This window comes from Anomalospiza imberbis, chromosome 15 (genome assembly GCF_031753505.1).
Source record: "Anomalospiza imberbis isolate Cuckoo-Finch-1a 21T00152 chromosome 15, ASM3175350v1, whole genome shotgun sequence".
Lineage (NCBI taxonomy): Eukaryota > Metazoa > Chordata > Aves > Passeriformes > Viduidae > Anomalospiza > Anomalospiza imberbis.
The window spans coordinates 7,927,923-7,955,181 of NC_089695.1; the positions used below are offsets into that span (position 1 = coordinate 7,927,923).

Consider the following 27,259-nt stretch of genomic DNA (forward strand, 5'->3'; position numbering starts at 1 on the left):
CCGCGGGCCGGCCTGGGGGCGGGCTCGGGGAGGCCGCGCAGGTGGGGCCGGCCCGGCGGAGGCGGGCCCGGGGCGCTCCGCCCGGGGGCGCGGCGGGGGCTCGGCCGGGCCGGGGCAGGCGGAGCCCCCTGGGGAGGGCCGGGCGCTGCTCTGCGGCACACAGAGCTGCTCTGTGCCACACGCGGGCTGCGGGCGGCGGCCCCGGGCCTGCCCGCTCCGGCCGCTGCTCCGGGGCTCCGCTCCGGGCCGCTTTCCAGCTCCCGCCCGGCCCAGGGCTGCGGGACAGGTCCCTGCCCTTCGTGCCTTGTGGTCAGGAACGGCCATTAATACCTGCGTCGGAGCTCGTATTTACTGCCCAAAGCATTCAGAAACCAAAGCGCTGATGAATTATAGTCAAGGAGGTCGGAAAGGACCCCGCAGATCATCGCGTCCAACCCATGACCGAACAGCATCCTTTAACTTGCATCCAGCCTTCCCTTAAACGCCTCGGGGATGCGGGACTCCCCCAGCTCCCCGGGCAGCCCGTTCCCCCCAAAGAAGTGGGCTTCTTCGGTAGCACCTTCTTTGGGCTCAGTCCCGTGTATGAGCCAGGGGTCTTCATGGATTGTTCTGCTCACCAAAGCAGGGCAGCTGCTGCAAACTCAGCAGTTCAAGGGTTCCTCATGTCACTCTGTAGCACCTTCCTACAGCTGCCGTTGTCCCTTCAGCAGGCTCAGCTACAGCTGTAAAATAGCTTTCCTGACCCTATTTCTCAGGCAACTATTTTGTTGCTATTTTCTCAGGCAACACATACTACATGCTTGACAAATAATAAATTTAATAAATAATATTCTAACCCTAGGCCCGAAATCCCAGCTCAGTACCTAGTGGTACGGGCAGGAAGTTCACAGAGTCCCACAGAAGTCAGTTCAAAAGCTGAATTGTATCACTGCAGAAATTTGGTCCTGCTCTTCATAAGGTTAATTCACATTTCCCAGTGGCTTTTTATGGCTGATACATTTTCCCACCACTAACTGAAAAAAAAAAAAAAAAATGTACCTTTTACAGCATTTTTTGAACGTTTGTATTTAAAATTATCTTTTATCCCAGGATGGAATCACACAGCTGTGAAAAATCTCAAAGGTGGAAAATGAATGACATAATAGGAGTTAAAGCCATCCTTGAGCCTGGCCAGGGTCAGCTTCCAGGGATTTGCACCTGAAAGGCAGAAAAACTGTACCACACCATCATAATCTGCATGTATGGAAGAACTACTTAATTTGTGAATGAGCTTATTTCAGGATTTTTTTTTCATGCCCGATCCACACTAAATACATTTTATTATTCATTTATTTAAAATTCTTGGCACCAAGTGTTTATGTTCGGAGACCTGCTCTTCAAATAGAATCCACACAGGAAGCAGGTTGAAACAATGTCAGTGCACATTTTTATTGCAATGAAAACAGAGGGCAATAACTGACCATTACTACAGCTTCATATAATTATTAGCAGATCCAGCAAGTCAGCTGAAGATCCAAGGTTGCACAGAGAGACCCCAGTAAAGGTGACAGAGGTTACAGATGAGGCACAGGGCGATGACCCCGTCAGTGAGAACAATCCAGCTGGGGCTTCTCTCATTTCCACTATGCTCAGACTCCATAAGGCCTTATAACAACATCACATGATTTTAATAAGGACATTCCACTCCCCTGAAAGATTATTAAATCTGCTGCAAAAAATACTAGAATGTGATGCTAGCTTGAGATTAATGGTTTAAGAAAAATGAGACTGGTTAAAACACGGTATTTTAAAAAACACTGTACTTTTTCTTATTTAAAAAAGGAAAAACAGGTTTTAAGATACTGAAAGGTTCAAGAGTACAAAAATATTTACCTTTTAGAAACACCCAAGCCTACAATCACATAAAATAAATCTCAAAACAACAATCTTCTTAAAAATAGGGCCACCTATATTTAACTCAAGTCCTCAAACCTGTCCTATGCTGATAAAAAGGCTTTCTCGAGAAATTTACTTACATCTAAACAGTACTTCTTTACATTAACTCTGTAAAAGTAAAAGCAAGATTAAATACTGCTGTTATTAGAGAAATTGACTGAAAAGGGATGAGAAGATCAGGAGTCACAAGTTCCCTTATGCCATGTTACATTTATGGCAAAAGCATAACTGCAGGAAATTAAAAATAGTATTTCAACTCCCAAAAGCAGCTTGAGTTAATTGCACAAGTTCCTTGCATTTGTTATAAAGCTTAATATTTGTGCTTGAACTTCAGGGAGAGCCTCATTCTTGTGCCAAGAGCCAGCACAAGACAACCTACCCTGAACTCAGGCATTAGAGATGAGACACTGTGCTTTTGTCAGCCCTTACAGAAGGTGAACCAGGGCTAATTGTTATTTATAGAGGATAAAAATCAGTCTACCAGGTCTGATAGAATTCAAGTGACCAAGAAGTGCACGTACAGCCAATAAATACAAAAATAAGAGGAATTACACTCTTCAGACAATGTAGTGTTCATAAAACAGTAGTAGCACAACTCTGAGTTCTACATTTACCTTCTTCCAATCTAGCTTTGCTGAACTCAAAAAACCCCAAAAAAACAAAACATACATAATCTGTAGGATTTGAAAAACAAAACACTGGTTTTGTTGGTGTCTTTTTTTTATATATAAAAACCCCAGTGGTCCCAAATTAGTCCTTTTGAATTTTTAATAGTTGCAGGTGAACATATCCCAATACAGAAAATCAGATTTTTGTGAGCATCAAATTGCCTTTAAGTTTGTAAATTCTACAAAGGTTTTGTGAAAGCTTTTGAAACTGCAGTGAGGGTTCTCTGAAGGTGCAGAACGAGGTGGTATATATTCAAAGGAGAAATTAAATACTTTGGGAAGAAGAAAAAACAACACCCCAAGAGAGCTAAAAAACTGCTTATGCCATATACCATGAAAAACCTGAAAGCTATAAAGCATGGCACATTGGGACAGGATCACGGCTTGCTACAGCTGACTTTTCTGTTGAAAGTGGGTGTGACCCACCAGAAAGTCAGCTAATTATAGTCCTTACTCAGTGCTCAGATTTTCCCCCTTCCCCAAAGACACTGAAGATTCACAAAGCTGAGGGTTTTGGGTGGGCTCAGGCTTTATGAAAGAACAGCAACTTTTACAGGAACAGAGGGATCCCAGGTCCTGGGAAAAGCAAGTGACATCTAAAGCCACTCTGATGGTATGTTTAAAACGCATGTCCTTACAAGGAAGTCTGTGTCTGCTCTGCTACAAATGAATTTTGACTCCACTTCGTCTATGGGCTTTGGTCACAGATTTCAAAGGAGGCCAGGATCTTTCTTTCAGGTTTCAGCAGACACCCAGCTCCCCTTCCTCCAGTCAACACACAAAGAAAAAACACCAGCATTAGGTTTGCTATTTTTTTTCCCCTTTCAGTAGCTTTTATCAAGTACCTGACTGCCTGGAGTCACTGCTGTATTATTTCTAAGGCTCACTTCCAGCTTACTCCTTGACTTGTGCTCAGCGCAGACAGGTCCCCGTTTCTCAGCAGGGACTGTGTCTGCTGACAAAGGCCAGGGAACAGGACACAATGACAGACTAACAGTCCTACAGGAGCAGGCAGCATCTGGTCAGTATACTGCATAATTTGGGGACAGCAGCACAGGGGTAACAACTATGGTGCAGTAGCTGTTGGCTTTTGTTCATTTTCCTCTGGCAGCAAATACATTTTGAGATGATTTTGTTCTTCTTTCAGCCCCTCTGAGAGGTGTGTCTTTCTTCACAAAGGTGTTATCAGACTTTTAGGACTCTCCTTGGAACCTCTAATGCCAGTGGTTTGTTGCTCATTTCTGAAACTGAAAGCAAGTAAAAGACTGAGAACGTTTTCCAGGGTGTCATCAGACACTTCCCTCTCCTACAAGCACCACTACAATAACCATGTTACACTGCTAAAATAAACATGAGATGAAATATAACATTCTCTACAGCGCGCCTTGCTGGATGGCAGCAGCAGTGCAGCAAGCAACACTTGGAAATTGAACATCATTCCGCAACTACAATTCAGTTACTTCAGGCTGTTGATCCAAGAAACCTCCGAGGGGAACCTGGTTTGAGTCTAAGATTTCTAGCTATAGTTTGTCAACTGCAAAGCTGAAAAGCCACGTGTGAGACATGTAAGAAGTCCCTAATTGTGATAAAAAGCAACATGTCCTTTCCCCAGGAACGTGGCCTAGGAAATTTTCTTATTCTGAAAGCATAATGACAGCTCCTTATACTAACCAGGAATCAGATGCAGGGAATTCTAGATTTTTCAAGCTATTATTGCTTACAGGGGTAAATTCTGTTCCAATACCAGTTCTCACTGAGATGAATGGTGGCTATGCAGCTGCTCTTTGGTTAATTCAGTTTCCCTCTTCTGCTCTAAGATTTTTTCTCATACTGTAGTGGATGTGCATAGATTTGAAAAGAAATGTTTGCTCGGGGTACCCTAAATAGCAATGTTGGTGGGACAAGAGAACTGTCACTGCTTACAGGTAAATCACATAAACCAGAGGAAAAGCTGTCCTGGCCTGTCTCTGGCTGCCCAGGAAGGGGCTAGAATGTTGAAACCCTGCATTTAATTTAGAATAGTACCTAAAGAACTTACAGTGGAAGAATGAAGGGTCTCATAATAAAATATAATATAATCCTACTAAATAAATAATATAATAAATAATAATATAATCCTACTAAATAAATAATTTAAAGGAAGAGTTTAAATAAAGAGTTTAGGAGAGTAAATGATATAATAGGATGGAAAATGTCTGGACATCTGAAGCAACAGCCTCAAGGTGCTGTGAAATTCAGCCTTGCTTTGCCAGCACGCATCAACTCTCAGGTTTAGACATTCTGGAGAAATTGTATGATGTCATTGTCTGTCAAATTAACAACCTGAAAGAAAACAATCTGAAGGGCACTTTTAGAGCTTTGAAATTTTGCAGTGGATCTGAAGAAACACGTTTCCTGACTGTGAAAAGGAACTGTGTTCTAAAGTCCTGTGAAGTGTGGGATGGATGAAGGCTGCCTTACCATTTCACCTTCAGCATCTGCTCAAAGCTCTCGGGCAGTGGATTGCCGTAGCTCTCTGGGAGAAACAGGGTCAGGATCCCAATCAGCACAGTCAGGCTTCCCATCAGGATATATGGTAGGAATCTGTCATAGGCACCTGGCAGAACACAGAACATTCCAACAGTACTTTAATGTCCACAATTATCAAACTCACATGTAAAGTTTATATTCCAGACATTGCTGTAATGCAGAATTAATTGGACTAATTAGCTGACAGATTCATCAATATCAAAGGTGAATCCAAAGCTGAATTACATCTATTACCTGCCAGCAAATGGACTTTCCAATTTTTAAAACTTCAACATGTGCTCTTGGATGGCCACAACCTACCATAATTTCATGCCAACCCCCACATTTATGTAGCAGCTAAAAGTTTGGGTATTTTTTTTGTTTGTTTGGGGGCTTTTGTTTGTTTGTGTTTTTTTTAATATATTTTCAACTGGGATAATCAACATCTTTGCAAGACAATATCTCTGCTGTAGCCTTCAGTAGTACCACACTGTCATCAAGAACCAAATCCTCTGGTAAATAATACACGGGAATAAAATTGCTTGTAAGCAGTGAAGCACTAATCAGTGCCTGAGATCATGGATGCTGCTGGGCTGATGCAAAAGAAGGGAAGAGACTAAGTCAGCTGAACAGGCCAGTTACAGACTAACAGCTCATTACTGGGGAAATGCTCTAAAGCCTTCCTTACTGCAAAGGGAGAGAGCACCAGGCTTCCCATGAGGCTCTGACCTTAGTCTGCTCAGAAAATTGTTTTGCACTTGAAGGCAGCAGCCTCTGCCAGCAGCCTCAAGCTGGCACACAACTCTTTAGGCAGGATGCAAGATCCTCAAGTCACAACAGCACAGCAATGAAAAGGTCTTTCAGAAAAGGGATTAGCTAGGAGTTAAAGTATTGAAGATAGAGAAAGTGCCAAATTGGACTTGACAGCTTTATTTTATAGCTGGGATACAGCAATATGCTTTATAACATATGGAATAAACTCAGATTAAAGAGAGGACCTCTGGGTATGTCTCACAGAGCCGAAGTTTGTGATCTGATCTCCTCTGTGTTTTTGAGCTGGATGAACTGCAAGGTCCTAATTTAGCTGTAGCAAATAGCAGCAGCTGACAAGTTTCTCATCAAACCTCTTAAAGTTTTAGAAACTATTTTGATGTCTGGAACAAGATTTTTTAAAGACTGAGCCTGTGGATACTTGGGAAGAAAAAACGCCACAATCAGTAAAAATGTTATTTTGTCTACCTTTCTCTCTTAGAGCTGCAATGGAGACTGAAGACCTTAAGGAGAGTCACAGTCCTGCTTACCCTTCTACTTCACATTTGCAAATACCTGAGACAAGGTATTTTCATAGTTTTTGGTACAATGTGTTCCAGTTATACTGGAATGCAGAGGTAAGTCAACACTGATTAGTTACAGATAGTCAGCTCTTCTCCACTTTCCTGGCATGGAGGATCAGCGCTGACCCCTCAGCAGTACACCAGTAATGTTTTGTCACAGCCAGCAAAGTCGAGCTCATGTTGTATGAAAGATCTCAGCAGGAAGCAACACTCATTAGGGGCAGAGAGAGTTGACATAGGTCTAGTGGTGGCAGAAGGAAATAAATCATGTGTGAATGAAAGAAAGAGGAGATTGAGCACCCCAGATTGAACAGTAGGTATTCACAGATACTTTCATCCTTAGTCCCCTAACCTCTATCACTCTTTATCACTCTGTCCTGTCTGCAACACGAGGAACATGTATTTTACGTATTAAAGACAAAACCAAACCAAAAAATATTTGTCAGTTAATATATGCACAGCACTCAGAATGTGATGGTATTGAGTGTCAAGAAAAGCCTATGAGGAAATCAATAATACTGCTTACAGAAGTATTGAGCAATAAGAAAAAGCAAAATGAATGAATGCTGAGATGATTGGCTTAGAAACTAAAAAAAAATTTAAAAAAAAAACCCACTTCAAGTAAACACATTTTCATTCCATTTAATCTGTATGTTTTCCATTTATTACTTTAGACAGCACAAATCCTGGGAATGTTTGGAATCCCACCTGAAACATACCCATCTCAGGATGCCCAGGGACAGTACCATGCAATGAATTTCCTACTGCTACATTTCCTTACTTGCAAGACCACTTCTTGTCACACTGTCCTGGGAAACTAACTGGCATCCCGAGATGTAATTATTATTTCAGCCACTCTGCTTGCACAGTTTATAAACATCTTCACTGTACTGGACCAGCTCTAACCCACTTCAGGGATAGCTGAATGGTCCCTAAAAGAATGAAGTGCCTGATCTTTCTGTGAAGCCCAGGGAACTCCACTTAATTTCTACCGTATGTGACAGTGAACTCACACCCAAGCTGAGAGAAGGAACTGACAAGACAACAAAAGAAGGGACTTAAAGGCGAGCCTGCACTGCAGAAGCTGAGACAACTTCTCTGGGCAGTTGTGTGGTGCAAGGCACGAAGAACGAGATCTCACCCAGGTAAACGAAGTAAGGAGCGATGATGCTGCCCAGCCTGGAGGCCGTGGAAGTCGCTCCCACTGCCATGTTCCGCACCAGCGTTGGGTACAGCTCCACGTTGTAGACATAAAGCATTGAAAACGCAGCTGTGATGCCAAACTTCCCAAGCATCACCAGTCCAACAGAGACAACATTGAGTTCTGGAGGAAAAAAAATAAAATCAAGGTGAATAAACAACACCTTGTGCTTATTACCTGTATTACTTCTACATCCAAAAGACTGTATTACTGTGTTTTTCCAAAAGGTGCTTGGGGTTTTTTTAATTATCCAAACTATTAATCCCATCCCTAGATGACTCCAAACTCTCCACTAAGCATAATGTAGATGGTCAGGTTATTTTGTATTTTTCAGATTTTGGTTGTCTTCAAGTAAAACAGCATTATTGAAATGGAACAAAACTCTGGATTACACAGCAATAAACTACAATCTTGAACCCACCCCTTTTCACAAAATCCTGTGGAGATTTACATTCAGTGAAATCCGGATGCAGGTTTTTGTAGCCTGGAAGCACAACCAGATAAATCACAGTGCACTTTCAGCTTTCGTTTTAGAAGTTGGTTCCCCCTGAACTATATAAAGCTCAGTAATTTGACACAATAAATGAGAGTCGAGTGTGACTCAGCATGTACAAATGCAAAAAAAAAAAAAAAACAACTTAAGGCTGCAAGGGATCAGCATAAACTCGACCTCAAATTCTAAATTTGATCCTGGTTTCCAGTAATTTTGCAGAACTGTTACACAGTACCATAACATATTTTGAATGTTTCATATACTTAAGTCACATATTTAATTTTGTACCTGCAGGAACCAGCTGAATGAAGAGTACAACACTTCCCCCTAAAAACAAGGTGCCAGATACGGAGTAGCGCCGTGGGAGGGAGCGGAGAAGAAGCCAGGCGATCACATACGCTGGAACTTCAATAACAGCTGAGAGGAAACAGTTGACATAGGCATTTCCATGCCAGTCTGGAGTGCTGAGGGACAGGCCAAAGTAACCAACTGATGTGAAAAACCTGAGAAAAGCAATAAAAACAAATTATTCCTGAAACAGCAGTCTCTGGGCACCTCCAGTGTTGCCTCAGATGTCGTTACAAAAATAGGATATCACAAAGCACTGCCACAGGCATTGTGGCTTTAAAAAGTCTCAGTGGAAACCCCCTCTTTCTAATTCTGTCATCCCATTCAGTGATCATTTCCACAGCAGCCTGAAGACACCCCAGATTTCTCTGTCCTTCCTGCATACACTACACCAACTTGTGGAAGTTGTTCACAAAGTCTTATCAATGCAATGGACTCAACAACACATTGAAACTCTTGCAAGCTTCCCAAGCCAACTACATTCCTACTTGTAGCTAGTGTCAGGATCTCCCACCCTCAGCAGCTGTGTTATATCTTATTTAATCTTCACAGAGAGCTGGATGTTCAGGTTTCAGATCTCAGGAGTGCCTTACCAAATGTGCTAGCCAATTCCTTTCTGCTGGAGTGAATATGGAGAGAAAAGAGTTCTGGTTTGTCTATATGGCATTACTGAGTCCTCATTTCTCGTGGCTGCCCAGGCAAGGGACCAGGATCTCACTGAGATGGGCACAGTACAGAACAGAACAAAAATGCTGGCCATGGGTCTGGCTCTTGTCATGTTACTGAGTTGCTGCCTTTGCTTCAAGAAGAACATTTATCTTCAAATAGAGATTACAGAGATGGGGAGCATTAAAAAAAAAAAAAAAAAAAGCAATGTACTTAAATGTAGTTAAAAATACAGAAGTTGTTACATATAGTTTTCTATTTTACACCTGAGTCAAGGCTACTGTCTCCATATTCTTGTGTGTTAATGCAGTATGGGTGTGAGGACACTGAGGGCCGTGTACCAGCCAAGGACCACTGGAGCTGGACTCCGAGGCTCAGACTTATTATCTAAATCTGTGGCATGTGCCCTCAAATCAGAAACTGTTCTATTGCCTGGGTACTTTAGGAATACACATTTCCTTACCACAAAAGTAATGACATAATAGTAATAGTTGCAATGTTTCGGGTTCGAAATAGGTCCAGAAGGATAGCCTTCTGCTGCTGCTGAGGCTTCGAATCCTGCATCTGAAGGAAAAAGGAAAACAAAACCAAAAAAATTCCCACACACCTAAGAGCATAACAACCTCTGCTACCCACAGTCCAGGCAGTTACGAAGTTATGACTATCAGGGGATAAGTGGTCAGCCCAAGGGCCACTTCTGCACCAGGGAGCACAGTCCTTAGGAGGAGCTTGTCTTTGCACCCAGCTGTACTCATGGGAGCTTCCACTGCACGAAGACTAATTAGAAAGGAGTGTCAGCTGACCAGACAGACGAGTTAAGGTTTCCTTAAGGATTTCACACAGTACTTCCAGAAGTAACCTCAGTACCAGAGGCATTTTTCTGTCCATTCTCTGCACTGTGCATTCAACTCTCTTAAACCTTCATAAGGTTTGTGAAATGAATGTAGGAAATCAGCCAGTTTTGCTGCCTGCCTCTGCTGAGAAAGGTTGGTGAGACCAGGGCACATCATAGGAGCATCCACCACCTCAGACTGGAGATGGAGGGTCTAGTTTGAAGCCTGAAGCAGGAATCTTCTGAGTGCCTTTCTGCCTGCACACTTTGCCATTGCTAGGGCAAAGCCAGAACTTGTGGCCAGGCTTACCCCAGGCCCAAAGAACAAGTCACCCTGCTTCTCCCTACAGGACTACCCAGGAGATGCCCTTTCCTAGGAATAGATGATGGTTTCCAAGGAGTGTCGTTCTATTAATGTTTGAAAAATACTTCCAACATAGACTTAGCATGCAGACATCTTCCTCAGGCTTTTTTGTACAGACACTTTGGCACACAAAATTTCCATGAAGCAGGTGAATGTCTCCTTGGTTTAAGAAAATATGCAGGAATGATAAAATGCTGCAATTCAAAGAAGTCATCCCCCGTTTGAAAGACATCTGAGGCCTGGCTGTGAAGTAAGGGAAGTGGTTTTCCATGGCTGGTGTAGAATGAGCTTCCCATAATTGGAACACACACTTCAATTCACACTAAAACTTCCACTTGGGAAAGAGATCTTCAGCCAAAATATGAGTGTGGCAGTCAAGTGACAGATCCTGCCCAGGGGAGGGGTAACTTGCAGCATCCTTGTCCTGCAGACACTGCAGAGGAGCACGTGGTGCTTTGCTTTCTGCTCTCTCAGGACACACAAAAAGCAGGTGGCAGAATAAGGCAGTAGAGGAAGATCCAGCTGACAGACAGGCAGTCATTGCTGACACAGGGCTGGAGGAGTCTTTGCACAACAAAAATGTGCCTCTGTGAGGAGCTCCAGTGAGGGCAGAGCCAGTAGAGGGGGAGATGAGCACAGGAACCAGCCATCCCACAGTGGCTGTGCTGCTCCCTAGCTTGCTGGGCTGCCAGGTTTGCACTAGACTTTCTTCTTTTAACCAATAGATATGAAATACAGAAAAACCATAATTTTGAAGAAGAGATTGATGTTCTTCACTGTCTTCTCTCACATCATGGTTTTCAAGTCCCCTTGTAGCACTCAGGTGCTTTGGCTGGTTTGGGCAACCTGAGGAGCCCCCAGGCTCCATGCAGACACAGCTCATGTGGGTGCTGATTCAGGGTCCCCCACACAGCCCCCCTGCAAAGGGCTCTTGCTAAACTGCAAACTGCTAAAAATGCACCAAACTGAAATGGGCACAAACACATTCTCCTTGGGTCTTTGCAGCGCCCAAAGGATGAAGCAATCTGGGTCACCCTTGCTTTGAAAACCACAATAAACCACTGCTGAGGAAGAGAATTTTACCGTGAAAAGCAAACAAATAAAACCTCCCTCTGGGTTCTCACTTTGATCTCGCTAACCCAGCACTTACCACAGGCCAACAGTCACTGCCAGCCCAAGAGCTGCTGGTGCAAACCAGCTCTTTGCTGGCATTTCCCAACAAGTCAACCAGCCAAACGGGGAAATGCCAGCGAGGTGAAGTACCAGGATGTATGGAACATACCTCTGCAGTATCGAAAAGCACAGCTGGGGCTGGAACGCCATTCATTTTCGCAGCCTTTTGGATAATAGCTTCTGCCTCCTTATATCTTCCCTGGGAGATCAGCCACCGAGGAGACTCAGGAATGATCCTATAATAAGTTTCAGAATAAATGATTCAATGTTTTCCCAAAAGTAACAATTTATAAATAACATATTTATTGTGCCTAGGAGTTACACTCAGGTCTCACAGATTGCTTGCAGCAGGAGACAGCCAGCACAGAAGCATGTGGGCAATGTAATTCAAATATATGGGACCTATTGTCATGCTGAAGTAGATGCTTTGTCCTTAGTGGTTGTTTTTAAGGAATAATTAATGTCCACCAGATGTCACCAGATAGACAGAAAGGATGGGGGTAGCTTAGCCAGTGTGAATCAAAAATATTCTTAGGAAGCCGCACACAATGTGGAAATGCTTTAAATATGCACAGCGTGTATTTAGAGGTCCTGTGTCATAGGAATCTTATATACAAACCTCACCATGTCACCACAGCTCTGAGGCAGATTCTCCCAGGCAGAGGGCAGGGGCAGTGTCCCCTTGCAGAGTTGATGACATTTTCTAATCAATTACAGGCACATGTTGAATGAATTAACACCAAACACAGGACAGAAAACTTCAACTTTCCTTAACTAAATCCTTTGGTCTTAAGAGATGCTATCTTGCTCATTTAGCCAGCAGCACTTCTTCCTCTCTTTGGAAAAAAGCAGGTCAGGCACTCCTTTTCTGATGAGCCCTAAAGACTGACTCAAAGCCAGGTCAATAATTATAAACATCAGGTGATTCATATCTGATTATTAATCACTAATGGGATTTCTGTAAGATGAGCTGCCTCCCCTGCTCTTCTTACTGGGAAAGCTGAGGATCTTGAGACTGCAGAGATAATGCAGGGAACCTTCTGGAGAATTTGGAAGGGAAATGATGAAGAGCAAGAACTGTACAGAGCAGAGGGATGTGCAAGTCACATGGCCCGTGGAAGCAGTGGGTCCACATGCCAAAATGCCAGCTAACACCAACCTGCCTTGGCAGAGCTTTGCAGGGCACTTTGATCCCCATCTACCCCCATTCAGGCCCCAGACAAAGCGTCTCAGAGGAAGTTTCTGGCATTTTTAAATGTAAGCTTTTAAAAGGCCTGGCAATTCCCAGCCCATAGGTTTCAAAGCAGGACTCTGAAGCCATGCCTTGGGGACAAATTTCCCGTGCCTCACAGTGCTGCTCTATAGCAGACATCAGAGAGGCTCCCACCCAGAACCAGCCTCCCCAGAGAACAGCTGCTTGGTGCAGAGGGAAATGCTGCTGTGATGAAGGAATTTGAAACACTTCAAGTGAAACAAGCAAACTGACCTTACACAGATTAAGACTGTCTTTAAAATCCAGTGACAGCAGAGGTGGAGCTGAAAACCATTTTAAAGGTTTGGTTTGAAGACTGAGGTTAAAAAAAACCCCAAACTAACCAACAAACCATCAGCAGATACTTCTAACAAGACTGGGACATGCAAGAGGTGTTTTAGACTATAGAAGAGTGTGTCTAAATCACTCAACTGTTATAAAGATGGTAACTGCTCACTTACAGATAAAACTTTTTCAAGATAGCAAAAAGAAAGGAGTTCCCTGAATAATATGAAAGAACTCTTCCTCTTGTGAATCATTCTTAATTTAAGAGTGTGAGTGATACCTTGCTTTTCCTTTCCTATTTTCAAACACCTGTCCCTTCAGAAAACAGTAGACACCCAAGGCAGCAACCAGATGGGGCTATCTGCCCTTCAGTGCTTCTGTCCAGCTAACAAGAGCAGGGCTTCCAGTACACAGCACCAACGAGGCTCTCGACTTAAAATTGGCAAGAAAAACCCCAAACAAAAAGGGCCCCCTCAAGGCAAAGCCTTCTCACTTGGTGAATAGAAAAGAGCCCCTCCTCCCTGACCCTCTGCCATGACCCAGCACAAAGAGCATCAGGCGGGAGGAGAGGTGGGAAGCGTGGCCTTGGCGTGGACTCACCACCAGAGCGGGATGCAGAACAGCCCCGGGACAGTGAGCGCCAGCAGCAGCATCCGCCAGTCTCTGATGAAGTAAGCAAACAGTGGCAGCAACATGTAGCCAATTGCAAAAAATATGCAAACTCCTAATGTAGAGAATAGAATACGAACTGATTTGCCAAGAATTTCTGTGCCTGTTTAAAACAAGGGAGGTTGGATTAGCATTTTAACTCTTTGTTTTCAAGCATGATAAATACTTTATTGCATTTACAAACAAACAAAAAAAGAATAAGCTAAACAATCTTAGAAAAGAGCAGCACAGCACAGACAGGCCTGTAAAGAAAAGCTGCTGGGAGTATTGGGAACCTTCAGATAAAGAAGCTACTTCTGTTTGCTTTGATTAATGCATTGGCAGACACAGATAAGGACAGGCATAGGGGATGGCTGGCAGACTTCCAGGAGCCTTCCTCTCATGCTCCCCTTGGACACACCCTGCTCCTCCACTTAACCCATCCGGATTTAAGATGCAATTCACTGCTGGGCACTTCTGAAAGAGCAAAGGTCTGAGCACAGCAGACTGGCATGGTTTGGAAGGATGTGAATTTACAGTAAGGTGAGGTGGAAACAAATTTCCCACCTATTTTTGGGAACAGAAGAAAGGTTGGAATGTTGGATAAGCACATCAGGGGCTGAAGGACAGAACTGGGGAAGATGCCATCCTCTAGTAATGTTATTGTTCCAGTAGCCAGGCAGCAGTCAGGGAAAGCATCCTACAGCCATTGCACCATGCAGCAACTTAATTCTGAGTAATGAAAACTGAGACAGTTCTAAGCCTTTCACAGCACCTAAATTCTTTCACAATAAAACACCCAGCCACTGCTTAATAGAATCCAGTGAAGCCCTCAGGTTCACCTCACTTCTCCTTGAGCTCTCAGCCCCTGGTCTGCAGAGCTCTCCTTCACATTCGGAGCACTGCAAGGGCCATAAGTGCCACAGTTTGATCTGGACTCGATTAAAACACAAACGACACTGAGCGAACTGAGGGTCACAAAGTGTGGAGAGTGTACTTGGGTTGTGTATCATGGCAAGAACTCCCAACATTTATTATTGCAGAGAAGATGGGAAAAAATACCCAAGTCTGGAAAACCCTCCTATTTGATAGTTACATGAATTCTCATTTAAGAAACCTGGAGTAACTTAATAAAGCCACAGTAAAAAAAAGGTGAAAATAAGAATTTGCTGGGCTAAAATGAGTGTGTGGAGATACATGTTACCATCTTCCTCTTGACTTGCTCTTGTTTAGAGGGGCTTTCGAGAGAGGTCTGATACTTGAAACATTGGTTTAAGCCTGTTAAATGTTACATTATAATTTGTGTCAATTCAAAGACAGTATGAGATGATGTCTATCCTGCCTTTCGTCTTCCCTCATTCTCGTAGCCATGGAGTAACAGCTCTTGGACAATACCAACATGCCTTCACAAACCTCTACAGTGTTTTACAGACCCAGAACCTGAACACAACAGTTTTGAGCACAGAGAACAACTGAGACCTAAAGCTAAGAGAGAAATTTCACAGCATGTGGCTGAAAAAACCCTAACATTGACTACAGAAGTTCACCAACAGCTCAGGGGCAACTATTTCTATGAAGGTGGGCAATAGTGCAAAGGGCAGTATGAGCCTGGGTGGCTAAGGATGCTGAAACAGGGTCTGAGCTACACATGGGGAGGCAACAGAGGTTTGGATGCTGAGAGTTTGAGTGACAAGAGAAATCTGCGCTGAACTTGGAAAAAAACTCACTGTACTTGGGGATGGAGGGTGCCAGGGCTGCAGCACAGCCAGGGTCAACGGGGCCTTTAGCGGTGCAGGTGTCACTGCTCCCCTCCCAAGCACAGGTCAGCCCTGCCTGCTCTTGGATGAAACAAGGGGAGCATCTCCAGCACATCCTGTAATCAGGACGGGTTTTCTTAAGGAGTTACTTTTCTTTTTATGGGTATATTCTCCTATTGAGTACCTCTATCATGTGCAGCTTCCTGGAAGCTCCTGGGTTTGCCTTGCCACAGGCAGAAGTCACAGTGCTTATGGGGAAACGCTGTGGAGTGTAGGGTGGGAAGGACCACTCCCTGTAAGTACCTCCTTCCTTGCCCATGACAGTCAGCTGATTTAAATGGGGAAGCTAAGGTCTAAGTTAGTTCAGATTAACCCTTCCTCAGAACTAGCCTCCAGGCTGCTGGGGAATGGCCAGCACTGCTGCCAAATGCCCCAGGAATTTGCCTCTGTGCTCCCTGGGAGCCATCATTGCTGTGGCAACTTTACAGAGGAGAGGATGGCAGAAGAGACAGCACAATGGGGCAAGGGCCAGCAAACAAGAGCTAACCCATTAAACAAGCCTAATGAAACCGGGGGAAACCCAGTCTCCTCTCTCAACAAAAGGACCATTTGCCCAGTGGGGTGTTCCTGGCCCTCCCTTCCAGCTTTGTTTCTGCTGAGCACCGAGACAGCATCCCAATCCACATCCAGCTGTGCCCCACATTCCTAGGGGAGCTGGCAGCTAAATTCCTGCCTGATCACAACCTGCATCTCTGTGCTACACAACACCCATGTGTTTCCACAAGGATTTTCAGTTTTACCCAGTGCTGTACCCCCCAGCCTTCCCATGGCAGGCATTTGCTCCTGCTCCATCAGCTCCACACAAGAATTAGACTACCAGGACAGTGGGAGCAGTGGCAATTGTGACAGCAATGGCAGGAACAGTTACAATGGTGATGGCAACAAGGGATCTCCCTGCTGACAGCCTGCCTTTAATCCTCCCTGTGCCACAGGCAGCAGTGACTCGTGGCTGCTTGGGGACACAATGCTGCATCCTCTTCATAGCACTGACTTCATATTATGCTCTTCTGAACTATTTTTTCCCCTCATGTTAAACCACATGGGGTAGGAAAGACCAGCATTAACTAGTAATGTACAATTTTAATCTAGCTCCCATTACGATCTACAAATTCTAATGTTGACACCAGGGGTTTATAAATGGCCATAAATATATATTTGTACAGACGTTAAAGACAGCAAACCCAGCTCCCCCCGGAGATCTGCATCACTCATCCCCATAATTTGCCCATGCAGTTGCCTTTCCTGAAACCCCCCTGTCCAGTGGGAGCCTCTGTGGGGTCTCCTTTCCCCATGGGGTCCCTTGTTCCCTGCAGGGTCCCCAGGCTGCAACTGCAGCCATGCAGCTGCTGGGTCATTCTTCCTACACTCCCCATAGAAAAGAAAGCAAACCTTATCTTCCAAAACTTAGGACATTATCATTGATCTCAACACTGAGAGCAAGGACTTTATGGCTAATGGGGCTTTGGCACCCAGCCAGCTCCTCTGGTCCCCCTGACACTCAATGTGCCTGGAAATTGCTGGTTTGCTCCACTTTGCACTCAGGTATGCACTGACCTCTCTGCAAAGAGTGCAGAGGGAGGCAGGGATGAACCCAAATGCCTTCTGTATCTCAGATCTGCTGCTCAACCCTGAACACTGCCTTGAACGTCTTCTCCAAAGAGGAATGAAATAGATGTTTATTTAGACTCTTCCTGCTCTCTTCTTTTTCTCTAAACCTACAGAAAGTATAGGCTTGAAGAATCACAGAGCAAAAAAAAAAAAATCATACTGGCTTAAAGTAGGAATTTTACCAGTGCAGATTTACCACTGTCTAATTAAATGATCCAGGTTCAGAGGGAAAAAAAATTAACAGTACATTAAGCAAACATTTAATATAATGCAAATATATTCATACCCAAAATGAAGGCCACCACGTAGTTAGATATCTGTCCCATCCCCACAATGAGAAAGAGCACTGTGAACATCTCCCAGCTGGTGGAAAAGATCTGCAGGAAGCTGAAGCCAGTCTGCACAGCCATTGTCAAAAAAAGGATATTCTTCCTGCCAAACCTTTTGGTAAAGAAAAAGATTATTACTGAAACAGCATGTATTTATGGTGGGGGCTATGTAAGAGGGCACAAGGGAGAACAAATATACAATCTCAAGTTATGCATCTAGCACAACCTGAAGATCTGTTCATCTTAAAGAATTTTATTATTTTCATATACACTAAAAAAAATAACATTTCCAAGACCCATGAGACAAACAGAGAAGAAAAGCTATGAGCAGAAACTTCAGAAAGCCATTAAACAGAGATTAAGGAGACTAGGCAACAGTACAATAGGGAGACACATGCAGACTGCAAGCTTCACACCTGAAAGTGAGGAAATTATGGATTTCAGGCTACTGGCATCTATACTTTGCAACACCTTTACGCTTTGAGTGTGCTAAGTAGCTCTGTCAACTGGTTTTGGTCTGAGTTGCCAGACATACTGCCCCCTTTCTCTCACCTGTTTCTCTGCATTAGGATGAGGTGGCATGTTGTCCTGGAGAGGCAGGACAAGCTCAGTACAGGTTTTCACACCTGTGGGCACAGATGCTGCACGGGCTGCGTCACCTGCTGCCTGCAGCAACCCTTCACTTGGAAAGCTTCTGTAGCAGGCATGGGGAAATTGCTTTGGGACAGGCTCAGATCATAACCCTTTACCAACAAAAGCCCCAAATAATCCAGGGAGGCTCATGTGGGAAGGCATGAGCCAGGCTCTCAGTGGCTGTGCTGCCACCAGGGCACACACACACATCCTCAAATGCTCCCACTGGGAAATGGCACCACTGGGATTTAGTGATTATCTCATCTCCCTTTCAAACAGTAACACCAACTGACTTCTGCACTGGGGCAGGAGTCAGGCGAATAAATTCAGATCACATGGAATTTAATGCTGGAGGCTATGGGATTAAGACTCCAAGTGAGTTTTGAAACCCCTCCACTAAGCACCCAGAGAACACTGCTACCTTATGACATCCTCATTCCCAGACAACAGTCAGAGCAGGATCTGAGATCCCACCATAAGGGTATGGATGCAGGGCTGAGGGCTGTATGGAGCAGAGATTTGCACAGGGAATGTATATTCTGCATTCAAGCTGTAAGGCCAAAACCTCAACACTGCTGAGACAATTATCAAATGCCTGTAATGATTTTTTTACATTTATATCTGGTGAGATGCTATGACAATTGCTATCATTTTCAGGTTATCGTTTTTCCTTCCTCTCATATGTCCTTACTCTGTTTTCACCAAACCATCTCTCCTATGCAGAGATTCCATTCAAAGGGCAAGTTTCTATCTTGCAGCTCTAACAAGGGATTATCAGTTAATGTGCAACAAAACTCAGCATCTTTTAAACGACTAAAAAGACTGGATAAAGAAACAAATGGGAAGTAGGTTGTGAAGGGAAACCCACTGCATCAATCTGCAAAGCAGCCACATGGGCTCCTTGTGGAGATCAGTCCTTGGGCTCTAAAGTGCCCAAGAGAGAGAAATCCTTCACATGGGGTAGACCAGGATGGGATTTTTGAAGAAGCCAAGCCAGTTACCTAATTTTGATCAGAACTCAGAGTACTGGAGATTTCACTCCTTTTATGTGAAACAAATGCTTTACAATCTCTTAAAACAAATGCCCCTGGTCTGCCGTGCTCTGCCCATGGCATTACCTGTCTGAGAGCTGCCCCGAGATGAAGGAGCCGATGAGGACCCCCACAAAGAAGAGGGAGCTGGTCAGTGGGGTTTTCCAGTCATCCTCACACACCAGGTTCCACTGCAAGAGAAAGTCCTGTACTCAGACACAGCCCCAGTGCTGTGCTGAGCCTCGTCCAGCACAGAGGCTGCTGATTGGAGACACACACATTTCCACGGGATGGAATTCTGTTTCTCCATATCCACACTTCCACCCACCACTGGCACTGTTTTCTTGGCCAAGGTCACTGTTGGAACACCCTGCTTAAAGCACAAGAAAAAGAAGGAAAAGTGACTGCCTCCCCAGGCAACTCCATGAGGCCAAAACACCAGCAGCTGTCTGACACAGCCCCATTGCCTCTGAAGGGGACGAGCAGCCAGCAATGCCAAACCTGATGGGAGCCCATGTGTGCAGCTCAGGGGCTGTCCTGGACCTGTTTCTAGTACAATCCTTCCATCATGTACCCACCAGACCTCTGGACCTGGCTCCCCATGGTCCAAGATGCTTCCACCAGTGAAACAGAGCAATGGAGAAGGATAAAGAACCATCCCAGCTAAGTATAGCTCCCAGTTTACCTCTGCCAGTACAAAAGCTGCTGCAGCTCTGTAACTTCTGGGGCTGACAAAACATATGTAAGAAGATGCACAGAATGAAATCTCTTTTCTTTCACTGATGCGTTACCAAATTCTGTTCCACCCCACAACCTGCACCACTGACTTGCCACCCGTCACTCACAGCCTCATGACTGCAGCTGGCTGTGGCTGCAGACTTAGGACAGGAGCCAGTGTGGAAACTTCCACCTAAAACTACTCGTAACCTCAGACAAGGTTAAAAAAAAATAAAAACTGCATCATGAGCCTCTGTCCACCGAAGTTACAGCTGAGCATGTCTCTGCCAAGGCTTGCTCCCTTCCTGGTGACTAATCTCCTGGTTATGGCATGCCTGCCAGGAGTACTTAGGGAGAGGCTTCAAACATGTCACTCTCAGATCAGATAATTCTACCACAATGGTAAGCTAGTTAGACCACAGATTAAAGTATGGCATAATTGTAATAATTAGCCATGCTATCAGAGAGCAGGGCCATCGCCTGCACCCTTTGCTTGGAGAATGGATGGGCCAAGCACAGGCAAAGGCTTGGTGATGGAGCAGAAACCTGCCACCAGAGCTGCTCAGGCTCCTCACTCAGCTGCAGGCAACCAGGAGCAACTCTTGTGTTACAGAGACACCCAGGCACCACAAGCCCTTGTGTCTGATGGCACCACAAGCCCTGCCAAAAACAAACCACAGGTGGATTGGTGGATGAGCTTCACAGCTGCTGCAGAACAGGCAGGCAAACCCCAAAACAAGGGGGAAGGTGGTGTGGTTTGATGCAGTTTGCTTTGGACTATAATTTAGGAAAGAGATGCAATTAATGCCTATTTTCAGACAGAACAGAAGTACGCTGCCAGCAGAGGGGGGTCAAGTACCTCTGCCCTTTGCCCAGCCTGCTAAGTAACACCAGCTACATAACAAAAAAAGCAGCTGAGGTTAAATACACGGCCCATGCCTCTCCCTGAGGAACACACATGTCTTCAATGCAGGAACAAGGAGACTTGCGGACTAAAATGTACCTCCAAGACTTAAATCTGATTAGGAACAAAAAGAACCCTGTGGCAGAATTTTCTGTAAGGTATCTTCTTGTCCCTGCTGAGAAGGGAAACGTGGGCCTGTCTGGGCACACACCTGCACTTATCCACACTGTGCTTTTAGAAGGTGGGGGTTAGCATGTGGGTCAGTGGGGCTCTGGTACATTCAAGGATGCTAGTTGTGAAAAATAGATGCAGGGATCTGCTTCACCTGTGAAAGAAAACAGTTTTCTGTAAAGAAAGTCAGTAGAAATCAAGTCCAGCATTTAAAACAAAGCAAAATTCAGCTACAAAACCCATGGCATTCAAAGTACATGGCATTCAAAGTACACTGCAGAGGTCTTTCACCATATCCTGCAGCACCTTCCTTGCCCCACTCAGGGAAAGCTGTTGACTGACAGCATGGCCGAATCTGCAGCTCATACAAACTACTGTTAATTATCTGGGTACTGAGCACCTTGGTCTGGGGCCACCAGCACAGCACCCGGACCTTCAGACTTGAGTTGCTTGAGGTTAAGGATCAGTGTTTTCAAAATGTCTCCATGGTGCCAAAGGCACCTTGGCTGTAAAATAAACCCAGCTAAATAATAACTTGCCCATGAAACTGCATTACCTCCTTGGTGCCAAATGCCTCCTATCCAGGTGTTTGCTCCACTTTTTCCCATGACATACTGCATACCCAACAAAAATTCACTGTACAGGGTCAAGTCTTTCAGATTTGGGGGGGATATGTAAACAGTACACAGCAACTGGCTGTCCAAAGAGGGGTTACTGTTTACAGAACTCACTGCATTTGACCAGAAAACACACAAACACATCAAATCCATTTGATTTTAGGTATACCTGAAGCTGCTGAGTGAACAATCCACCTATTTTAGCTCAAATAGCACATGGTACCTGAGCAATACAGCCCTACCCTACAGCTACACCTCATCTCCCAAATTCCAGCCTCCCATCCCCACAGGCACTCACTCTGAGGTTCATGCACAGTGGTCAGCCACATATCAACACGGTAAGGTTTCAGCAGTGCTTCAGTGTGTAGGGAAAAGTGAAATGTAGGTTGTTTGACCCCCTCCTCAGGGGCTGCATCCATCACAGACAGCACCAAGCACACCATGGCTACAGGAGCTACAGCCCAGCCACAGCAAAGCTGCCTACAGCTAGAACTTCCAAAATGTCTCTACTGGGCTAATTATACATTAACCAGAAAATAAGTAATTCTGTAATGTCCCTAGCAAAGCAAACTGGGGAGCAAAGTTCATGTAAGATTCCAGGCAAGGCCTCTGAATGCTAGGAATAGGAGCTGCTCAAGAATGCTGTAATTAAACCACTTTATTCCCATCAAATCCCTACAACCCTTTCTGACAAGCTCCCAACTACTGGAAGAGCCAATTCTGCTAGGTGCTGCTGGTAGGAACACTACAGATGGATGAGCTTTCTGAAAAACTGAAATTGCTGGAGAAGGTGCCTTGACTGCCCAAAGTGCCCCCCTTGCCAATCAGAAATCACTAATTAACCCCCTGAGTACAGCCCATTCACATCAGAGGAGAAAACACTAGTGGAACCTTGTGTAAATGGGTGGGGCTGCAAATCAGGGAAAATCTGAACTTGCTTCCAAGAGTAAAGCTGACGATGAATAACTCAAGAAGTGTTAATTATTCACAGATGGCCCCATCCTGCTCCCTGGGTACCAGGTCCAGCAATGAGACCAGCTCTGCTCACTGCACAAGTGACAATGCACAAGCACCTCCATGCCCGAGCACAGGGTGGGCTTCTAGGGCTGGGCAGGGCTGCTCTCCACTGATGGAAAAAAACCATAACAGAATAGAAAAGACTTTCAGATGCCTTCAAACCACAGCAATTCCTATCCAGTCTCCTGCCTCTGCCAGTCCCAAAAGCTTCTGGTTTCTGCCTTCACTAACATCAGGGCCAGGCCAGGGACAGGGACTGAGCAGGATGACACAGGTGACAGACCAGTAGCCCCAGTAGAACCTCTGGCACTCACTCTGCCCTTTGCAGGAACCTCACAGTGGTGTCTGGGGTACATGCCATGCCTCAGTGGTGGAGAGCAGCTCAGCGTGTCCCCAGGGAGCAGTGATGGGTGACAGCCTGGCTCAAGGGAACTAACTGGATCCTAATGCCTACTCTGAAGGGCAAAATTGGTGCTTGTCCTTGAGACTCTAATTCATGTTTGATCTGAACATCATTATCTGGAAGTAAAAAAAAAAAAAAAAAGTGGATTAAATTCCAGAAAAGAATACTAACGTAACAGACCCCAGGAGCCTGCCAATAGGAAAAGGAAACCCTGCAGCCCGTTCCTCTCAGCAAAGGGATCACTCTTGATCCCACAATGACTAAAATTTCCACTTGCTCCCCATTACTCTTACAGCCCCTTTCTTACATCATCCTGGCCCAAAGATCACCTGTGGACACATTCACTCTTTCCCCATCATCTCCATTTCAACACCACAAAAATGGCTCAGTCTGGGATTCTCTGCTCCCAGGGTTTACTGAGCATGTTCTCACAGACCAAGTAACACAGGTGCTGAGCTGGCATCTCCCACTTCCCTTCAAGCAACACTAATAACTGGATTAAATGCAACTCAACGAATCAAAGTCTGCAGCACTTAATCCTGTACCATCAAGTTCTGTTCTTCAATTGAGTTCTGAAGCTGTTTCTTCACTGAGATCTTTTGATGGCATGTCCTGGCTTGTCTTTCCTAATACAGAGAAAAATGTTGGGTACAAAAATAAGCATCTCAAATTTGTCTAAACTGCCTCTTTCCAGCATTTAATCAGTGCCTGTTTTCCTTGTTTTGAAACCAAATTCCATTTTTTCCAAATGTCCATGACAATTTTGAAACAAAACAAGTGTCTTTCTTTTCCATCTGGCTTACAGATGGGAACCTGGCACTTAGTTTCCATCTCTGAATGTGCTATTGCCTCTCTGGCACGCCCCAGGCCCCATGGCAAACCCCACAGCAATGTCCCATCCAAATACTGCACAGAATGCTCTTGTTTGGCATCTTCCAACATAAATTATTTACTGTTCATTAAGAAGAACCACATTTCTCCTCTTTTTGCTTCATTTACTGCCTCTCCCAGAGCACGCACTGACTCTAAAACAGAGATAAGTTCATAGACACACCAGGATAAACTGACCTCCCTCTGGTCGTGAGAGTGGCATTGTTTATGCCAGTGGTGGCCATCAGGCACCTGCCATGCAGCCGTGCTAGCCTGTGGGTTATGTGGGCAGCAGCTGTGCCAGCCGGGCATGTGGGCAGCAGCCAGGCTGCTGCCTCATTTCGCCCATGGCCAGGAGCAGGGCAAGCTTCCCATGAACCCCTGCCTTGACCTGATATTGTGAGGGATGCCCAACGACTGAGTACAACTGCCAGCACAAATGGCAAGTGTCCCATGTGCCTGCTCCCTTTAAGCAGGTGACAGGAGGCTGACACCTCCTGCCCGGCATGTGGCTGAGCCTATGTCTGCACACCTTTAGCACAGACCCTCTTCCTGTGTCCTCAGGGCACAGGCTCCTCGCCTCAGCATCAGAACCTTTGAGGCTGTGCCATCCTTCGATGTTTTTTTGGTGGCAGATGTTGCTGCTGAGTCACAGGACTCGTGAGGAGGGTTCCCCACCCACTGCCTCTCATGCTCCCCGAGGGTGAGCCATCAGTGCATGAGGAGGGTGGCCCTGGGCTACCTGGGGCACGCTGGGCTGAGGGACCGCGGAGCCTGCCAGCTGCCACTGCCTGGCATGAGGGTGAGCCTGTTATTCCCTTGAAACCCCTTACACAACGAAGAGCAGCAACAGCACTCCTGCAGCTTCAGAGGAATCATTTTCCTTCTCTTACGGAGCTCCACACTCCGTGCCAGCGTTACGGAACAGCACGGCTCTGCCTCCACACCACGGCACGGCCAGAAGACCCAAACAAGCGCTTACATAGCCCGGCACCGCTGATGCTCCCCCGTGGCACTCCGCACAGGTGATGCCACTGCAGAGCCTTACACACGGAGCGGACAGCCGGGCTGCAGCCAGGTCAGGCTCCCGCAGAGTGACCGCGGCACCTGCCTCCCACCAATCCCAGCGCTGGCGGCCACGGAAGCCACTGGCATTCCAGGCCGCGGGGCCAGCGGGGGTCCACTCTGCTCTAGCCCCGGCAGGCTGGGTGCGTGTTTATCTGAACGTATCCATGTCCCCATTCAACCTGCACTGAGGACGAGCAATTCTATCACATAGAAAATTTACCGGAATGGTCAGCGTGCGGCAGGAGGAAACTACCGGGCTTCAATTTTCAGCCTCTGCCTCCCCCTCCACGCAAACCTGTCTCAGAGTAAAACCAGCTGGCAAACACAGCTGGAAGGGCGAGGGCGCGCAGCTCCTTCGTCAACCATTACCTCTCGCATCCCTCCCGCTCCTCGCAGCATCGTGCCCACCGGGACCCCTTCCCACAGGCACTTCACCCTGGTTCCATCTCCCTGTTCGCCCTCCCCCAGGCAGAATGACAGGCCCCGGCCCCAGCACGGCCCGGGGCAGGGGTGTCACCGTGGCCGCGCACCTCGGTGACGATGGTGGAGCGATAGACATCGCGGCTGTACTCCCAGCCGTCCAGGCACGGCTCCTGCTCCAGCGCCTCCAGCTCCACGTCGGAGCCGGGTCGCAGCCCCAGCGCCGAGAAGTTGGCGAGCGCGGCCAGGCGGTAGCGGCGGCAGCGGCTCGGCACCTCCTGCCCGCCCCGCAGCTCCAGCGGGATGCTGGCGTTGCGCCACTCGCCGCTCAGGTTGGCCCCGCGGGGCACGACGCACCGGTGCTCGGGCGTGCCGGCCAGGAACACGACCGACATCCCGTTGAAGCCATTGGGAATGATGCTGGCGCTGAGCAGAAAGAAGACGAGGCGCTGGAAGCGGCCGCACTCGCCCAGGAAGGCGGTGGCCGTGTCGTAGTCGCGCATGACGAGCGCGGCGCTCCGCGGGTCTCCCCGGAGCCGCGCGCTCCGCGGAGGCGGCGCGGGCGGCTCCGCCCCGGCCCGGCCCCCGCGGGGCGGTGCGTCCCGCCCGGCGATCCCGCCCGGAGGGGACCGGGCGGGCCCGGCCAGCCCCGGGCTCTGCTGACCCCGCCTCCCCGCGGCATCCCCGGAGCCTTCCCCCGGGCACCGCTTCTGCTCCGCCGCCGGCTCCGGCGCTTTCCTTAGGAGGCGTGTCCGGTTTTTTTCCATTTATTTGCCTGGGCAGCCGCAGCCGGAGCGGACCGGGCGGTGTCGGTACCGGCACGGCGGGACTGGGTGGCTGTCTCGGTGTGAAACAGCAGCTGCGGGTGCGTGATCAGCGCCTGGTGGGAGCGCGGGGATGGCTCCGCCGTCCCCAGCCTTCCCCGAGCCATGAATGCCTCCCTTCGGGCACCCAAAACAGGCTATCCCCTGTATTTCTGCTGCTGCAAGATGGAGGCACAGCATCGCACCGTCCCCGCGGGAGCGGAGCACAGCCGGTCATCACGAGAACAGCTAATGGACAGGGAACCGGAACAGCGAGCCGTCAGCTGGAGCTGCCGGGGCCGCCGGGGTCTCTCTCCCTGGCTCATCCCAGGAAAGGTAGCGACGTCAATAATGGGAGCCCTCCTACACACTGGCACAGAGTAAAACAAGGACCAAACACTGCTTTAGGAATCAAACGTTCTCACAGCCCCTGAAATCCCGTTCCTAATGCAGCCCGGTGCTTTTTCCCAGCAGCGTTTACTCTCGGCAACAGACAAGGTCAGCAGTGTCTATTCAAGGAGCCTGTAGCAGCTCTGGCCTCGAGAGAGGAGCTTTTTACATTCCCATCTCCTATCCATTTACTATTCCGGCTCCACACGTGACTCCGGCTTTGCCCACAGTCGGATACGTGGATAGCTGTCAAAGCCATTTCAGAAATGGCTGAACAACGCTGTCATCTTCTGAAATAACTCGGGGAGCACTCAGAAACCCGCTGGTGTCTAAAACAAGCACAGTGTTGTGCTCGGACAGTGCGGCTCCCTGGAGGTGTGAGCAGGGTGTGCCCAGACGAGGATGCCCGTGCCGGCGATGTGCGAGGGCAGGCTGGAGAGCAGCGCTCCAGCAGAGATCACAGAGGGCGACGGGGGAGTGTGGGAAGGAAACACGGAGTGGAAGCGATGGCTCGGCGGTGCCTGGGGAGGAGAAGCATGTAGCAACATTTATCTGGCCAGACAGCGATCTACTGCTGCTGTGGATGTGGGCAAAGAATTCATGTCATGGGAAGCTTCAGATATCTCCTGTTTGGAGAGGACATCCTCATGCCGGGCCTGGGCTACTGAGCAGTCTAAGCTGTCCCCAGTGATAAGAGCAGGGTGGGGTGAGTTGGGACGGATCTGGGGTTCCCAGGCAGCAGCCCTCCACCTGC

The 27,259-nt window shown here is 47.0% G+C and overlaps 1 protein-coding gene across 3 annotated transcripts; it reads right to left on the reverse strand.

Annotated features, from left to right (window-relative positions):
- Positions 1-1,403: 1,403 nt before the first annotated feature.
- SLC22A4 (solute carrier family 22 member 4) lies at positions 1,404-25,893 on the reverse strand. Of its 3 annotated transcripts, none has more exons than XM_068205674.1 (11): positions 25,423-25,893; positions 23,500-23,580; positions 19,213-19,316; positions 17,419-17,573; positions 13,660-13,783; positions 11,632-11,758; positions 9,617-9,717; positions 8,428-8,642; positions 7,587-7,769; positions 5,064-5,199; positions 1,404-3,850 (listed from the first exon to the last, which is right to left on the reverse strand). In XM_068205674.1, the coding sequence occupies exons 1-11, from the start codon at positions 25,813-25,815 to the stop codon at positions 3,775-3,777; spliced, it is 1,695 nt and encodes a 564-aa protein (XP_068061775.1). In that variant the 5' UTR covers positions 25,816-25,893; the 3' UTR covers positions 1,404-3,774. The 3 variants fall into 3 exon arrangements, with proteins under 3 accessions (XP_068061775.1, XP_068061774.1, XP_068061776.1); XM_068205673.1 differs by having other exon boundaries at positions 13,660-13,831; XM_068205675.1 differs by lacking the exon at positions 23,500-23,580 and having other exon boundaries at positions 13,660-13,831.
- Positions 25,894-27,259: the final 1,366 nt, after the last annotated feature.